Consider the following 6,357-nt stretch of genomic DNA (forward strand, 5'->3'; position numbering starts at 1 on the left):
TCCCCTATGTCTGGGTGTCCAAGCCCCTCCCCTAGGCCTGTGTCTATCATGTTTCCCAGTCCCTACCCTATGTCTTGGTGTCTCAGCCCCTCCCCCATGTCTGGGTGTCCAAGCCCCTCCCCTATGTCTGGGTGTCCAAGCCCCTCCCCTAGGCCTGTGTCTATCATGTTTCCCAGTCCCTACCCTATGTCTTGGTGTCTCAGCCCCTCCCCCATGTCTGGGTGTCCAAGCCCATCCCCTAGGCCTGTGTCTATCATGTTTCCCAGTCCCTACCCTTTGTCCGGGTGTCCTAGTCCTCTACCCTAGTGGTTAAAAGTGATTACTTCAGATTGTTTTACAGGTGAGACAGTTAAAGATCAAGGTCATGTATTTACAGGTGAGACAGTTAAAGGTCAAGGTCATTGCTAATACATGTATAATAAAAAAAATCGTTTTCCCTATATATACTAACCAAAGTTTCCATAGGGATCAAACTAAATTTGTTGCTCCACAATATATAGTTTTGTATTAACACAATTTTTAAATACGATTGGTATTTCGTGAAAAATTGTTTTGGTTGACATTGCAGCGGATGGCGGGAGACTTACTGCAGAGGAGATGGACTCGAAGAGGAAGCAGAACATTGCGTATGAGTATCTCTGTCACTTGGAGGAAGCTAAAGTGTAAGTATTCCACATCTAAACATCACGTGTGTGGATCACATCTAAACCGCACATGTGTGTGGATCACATCTAAACATCACATGTGTGTGGATCACATCTAAACAGCACATGTGTGTGGATCACATCTAAACAGCACATGTGTGTGGATCACATCTAAACAGCACATGTCTATGGACATGAGCTATTGATAGTTACACAGTGAAACTTCATCTTCAGTTATTGGAAACATTTTGTTTCTATAAAGTAAGTCAGAAATAAGGAGCATATCACTTCAAAACCAGGATGGTAGCATCATGTATATGTGCAGGACCTTTTCTGGAGGCGACTAATGGGGAACCCCCTGCAGAGTTGGGGATTTGCTTTTGGTGTCCTCTATTTGGCGACACAAAAGCGACCAAAATTAATCTGCTGCACCCATTGCAATATTTGGGATCTATATCTTTCTTTCTACTTTTAATTTCCTTTTATTTCCTAGCGCCTTGCTTGGCAACAACTCCTTATAACCTTAATGTTGAGCATTCGCCAAGGTAAGGAAGGCAATGGGATCTGTCCCCCCAGGCCGGGACATACCAAAGTTCTAAAAAATGGGAGTTGTTGTTCCCTGCTTAACGTTCAGCACTTAGGGGAACGGAATCAACTGGTTCACCCGTTGTCAGTATTATGTGACTTGGGGGAATGCTGTGCTGGGTGCCTTCAGCATGGTATTTCAGTGAGATAGCACTATAAATCGGCACTATCACAAGGAGGCAAGCACACCAACATACCCTGTCTCCTGCATACACACACACACAAGCACGCATACACTACACACATGGAGGCACGTCCTTGAAAGACTTAAGCTGTTAATAGGACATTACACAAAATTAAACCAAACCAAACTTAGTGCTTATGTTTTGTTGGCATACAAGTGTCCTGATGATTTTAGACTTTGTATTAAAGACACCTGATGTTATTATAATTGCCGACCTACAGCTTTCAAGTTTATTATTACTTTAAGTCGTCCGACTTTTCAGTTACAACATATATACAGTACAATACAATTTACATCCATCTAACATAATATGTCTATGTCTAGATATTGATTTAGACAGCACTAGTACACTAGCTCATCCAGGTAAGACAGGTCTCAACTGTGTTCAATAATTAATCATCTTCTATATTGTTTTCTGTGTGAACCTAGAGGTGGATTATAGATCGGGCCAGGTAGGTAAAGGTAAATATAGCAAGGAAAGGACACGGTTGTACAACTACAGCCAATCCAATTCTTCCTTGGTTAGGATGTTGACTGGAAAGATATTTAGATATTTAAAGAAACAGCAGCTGTTATATAATATTGATTAATCCTAAAACTGAGGCTTCTCTATAACCATTAGTGTGTCCCTCTGTCCATGCCTATTTGTTTTTCAGGGAGATTATCTCAGAATCCAAAAGACAAATCTTTCTGAAATTTGACAAAAGTGTTGCATTGATATTAAGATGTGCAATGAGTTAAGAAAGTTTCTAAGGTCAAGTTTAAGGCAAAGGTCACTTTTTACTGATAATGAATCATGGTGTTATAGTCATTAGTTCAGTTTTTAAGTCTAGGTATATTACAGCCTGAATTGTGATGGACTATATACCAGTTAAATTGTATTCAAATATCTTGGCAATTCAACCAATTCTTAAACAGAATTAAGTTAGCAGTAAACTTGTTATACTCCCTCCCCGAAATAAAGGTATACATTTTGTATGTGTGTAGTAGAATTTCTGTCCTTGTGTGCATGGACACCTTGTCTAAAACATTGTAATGATTGTCCAAACCAAGACTGATCAGCATGCAGCTTCAGAGTGTCGTGGAACACTCTCGGACAAACATGAGAGGTGAAGGTCATGGGAAGGGTTGATGGGAGAAGGATGCCTTGGAGCCTTTAATTAGCTCACTTTATATTTTATAACGAACATTGCTGTCTGCTTCTTCTCACTGCCCTGTAGTTATATTATTTGGGCACAATTACAAGCACACCTTCACTCATTCTTTTCCATTGAAAACAAATACACAAGTCAACAAATTAGACATGTTTTTCTCCAACGTGGTATGGACTGGGGTGACCCCTTTAATTGTCCAACTGACATGTTTAACAGGACTGTGTAAATTGCAAGTGTTGTCAAATGGGTCTTGTATTCAAATACACCACCTGGAATTGGTCTTGTATTCAAACACTCCACCTGGAATCGGTCTTGTTTTCCAATACACCACCTGGAATTGGTCTTGAGTTGTTGAATTTAGGTCAAGCTTTTAAAAAAGGATCCCATTAAATTGAATGATATTTGATCAGTATTTGAAAAGTTTCTTAATACATCTGTTCCATTTAACTCATCACCCATGAAATTTCATAATGATCTTTTCTAACCTTTGAATTGGATGAGTTCAAATGTGTCTTCAGGGGTGAATGAGTAATTAAGGCCTGAAGGGTTAAGTTCTCAGGTTGATTTTAACCCTTATATATAAAGACGCTAAAATAATTAGGTATGTATCACTGTTCCAAAAGAGTTCTGTTCTTAAATCAGCTATGTTTATTGATTGGTGATTTGGACATATTTTATTACCCTGGTAATTTATGACATATTTAAACCCTACCCAAGATTGAATGCCTGCATTAATAAATCAAGTGGTCGATCCCATGTTGAGGCATGCTTAAGCTATATAGGGGGTAGTGGGAAAAGGGGAACTTATTTAATTGACATAAGTGCCGGAAAAAATAAGAGGATTGCGTGAGGGATGCTAACTACAGCAAATATGATCATCACTGATTGGCCAGAAATTACTTGGATATTCTCAAAGGAACATACTGACACTAGTATTCATGAAGTCCTAGAAGTTACTTAGATCAGATAGAAGGTCTCCATTGGTCGATGTCCATATAAACATACTTTTTTCTGATATGCTATAATTACATAATCCTTTTTTTATAAAGTGTAAATGTCCCAGGTGTGTACTTATTACAAAGGATCACATAGCTAGTCCTCTATATGTGTCTTAGAATGGTAAACTGTGCATTTCAAACTTCATTCATGTAACCCCCTCCTCTTCCCCTCCCACTTTAACCTTACAATACTCGATATATTGAGATATACTGATACATTACATAAGTATTAGTCAATTCTACGTGGGTGCTAATGTATATGTAGACAGGCCATTGTGTGAGAGATATACTGATACATTACATAAGTATTAGTCAATTCTACGTGGGTGCTAATGTATATGTAGACAGGTCACTGTGTGAGAGATATACTGATACAGTTTTAAGTTTAAGTTTTATTTATTCACTCCGACACACTTACGTGTGTAACAAGAGGTCACATACATATAGTAAGTATGATACATGGCGTGTGATGTACACAATTACAACATTGTACATAGCATAGATACATATAGAAGTACACAAATAGTACAGAAATTAAGTTAATATTTTTTCAAGCTTTTCTATGAATTTACAAAGTTTTGTGTAAATTTTTACATTAAATATATTAAACAATCCTTGCATTTTTATTTGACTTGGATAAGTGAAATAATATTTTGGTATATATTTCTCTCTTAGACATTTAACTTAAACACTTTCACATATAAATAAGTAATGAAATTCATCTCCAATGTACAAATTACATAATGTACAGGTTCTTTCTTGACGAGGAATACCTAACCATCTACATGACATAAGTATTAGTCAATTCTACGTGGGTGCTAATGTATATGTAGACAGGTCATTGTACCTGAGTTGTTTGTGTCCGGGCTTGGTTTATAAAGGGAACACCCCTTATCCGCCCCGTCAATGTCCACACCAATTACTTTGTCATTAGTACACACCTGGGCCATTTACACCTGCCCAGCTCACACAGCTGAGCTATTTACTGAAGCCATTACGGCCTTGTCTGGCCCCTCCGATGACCACTGGTCAGCTGACAGATTGCATTGACCACTATATCAATTTGTCTGGTCTTGTCGCTGTGTATATAGTTTTGATCTGGTTTATTTTTTGCATCATTTTACACATATTACTTGTAATAGTTTCAAATTTATGAAGCAATGCTGATGTGTTTTGTAGATCCTATAATGATAGATGGTGATCGTGTAGACTTGTATAGTATGGTCTACTTACCAAATCAAGGGTTCTCAGGTTTTATCTTGCCCCAATGTATAGAGTTTGTCTATACATTTCAGATACCTTTTTATTACGGTAATCAGATGAGCCAGGACAGTAATTTAAAAGTTGATGGGCAGTTTTTTAGGTCACCTGAGCTTTAGCTCAAGTGACCTATTGCTATCCGTTTTCGTCCGTCGTCGTCCGTTAACATTTTACATTTCAAACTTAAAGTCAAGTTCTGCTGGAACTGAAAGTTGGTAGAATGATCGCCTCATGGTCCTGACAAAGTGTTGTTATTTTTCGGGTCGATCAGAAATCCAATATGGCCGCCACGGCCGCCATTTTGAAAACCTATTTCAAACTTAAAGTCAAGTTCTGCTGGACCGATTGAACTGAAAGTTGGTAGGAATGATCGCCTCATGGTCCTGACAAAGTGTTGTTATTTTTCGGGTCAATCAGAAATACAATTTGGCTGCCATGGCCGCTATTTTGCTACTAAGTTCTAATAGGCCGATCTCACTTAAAATTGGTCTAGGAATGATCAGCTCATGGTCCTGACAAAGTTAAGTTAACATTATACTATTTTTTACTCAAATTGGTACATATTTCAACAACAAAAATAAATACTGTAGACTCAGGTGACCGTTTAGGCCCATGGGCCTCTTGTTTTTATCAATTATTTCATTCCAGGTACATTGTACATACAATTTGCCTAAAATAAGCAAGATTTTTTTTTGATCTTTGGATTTCTCTGTTCAGGACTTTTTCATACATGAAATAGCCAGAACGTTTCATAAATCTTTCATAATTTGAAATTCTGTAACAATACCTGTATAATAATTGGAATTTAAATGAAATTAAATATATGTTTACTTTTCTGTAATTGTACACAGAAGAATTGCTTGTATTTGATTTCATGGACAATAAATAGGATTGTTTAAGTGGAGATGTTTTGTATGTACACCAAATCATTGTGAAATGTTGTTGAGATGTAACTTTTTATCTGTATAAACTTCATCAGCTTGCTGTGGAAAGTTTTCATATCCGAACCACTCCATATACGCTTCCTGTTTTTTCCAACACCACTTCCTGCTGAAGCAGCTAATGGCTAACAGCCAAATCTGTTTTTCCTGGGTAAACTAAGTAACACCATATTAAACTAACAAAATTACAATAATTGTTAAAATAGAGGCTTACAACACTAGATTACTTTTTGTTTCATAGGATTTGTTTGTTTTAACTCATCTTCATAAATACCAACTCTTAATGGCAGCAAATAAATCCATGCATAACAGTCAACATATACATGTGTAGGACTATGATACGCTATATTATCATAAATAACAGTCAACATATACATGTGTGTAGGACTATGATACGCTATATTATCATAAATAACAGTCAACATATACATGTGTAGGACTATGATACGCTATATTATCATAAATAACAGTCAACATATACATGTGTAGGACTATGATACGCTATATTATCATAAATAACAGTCAACATATACATGTGTAGGACTATGATACGCTATATTATCATAAATAACAGTCAACATATACATGTGT

At 37.0% G+C, this 6,357-nt stretch overlaps 1 protein-coding gene across 2 annotated transcripts in view; it reads left to right on the forward strand.

The window, feature by feature from the left end:
• Positions 1-6,357, forward strand: part of LOC110453997 (ras GTPase-activating-like protein IQGAP1) — a 146,696-nt gene that overhangs the window by 9,403 nt on the left and 130,936 nt on the right. For both annotated transcript variants that reach the window (XM_021503278.1, XM_021503279.1), the window contains exon 2: positions 569-662. In XM_021503278.1, the coding sequence (XP_021358953.1) occupies positions 569-662 (94 nt within the window). The remainder of the gene's footprint in view (positions 1-568; positions 663-6,357) is intronic.

The sequence above is a fragment of the Mizuhopecten yessoensis genome, unplaced genomic scaffold, assembly GCF_002113885.1.
Source record: "Mizuhopecten yessoensis strain PY_sf001 unplaced genomic scaffold, ASM211388v2 scaffold7597, whole genome shotgun sequence".
NCBI classification, from domain to species: domain Eukaryota; kingdom Metazoa; phylum Mollusca; class Bivalvia; order Pectinida; family Pectinidae; genus Mizuhopecten; species Mizuhopecten yessoensis.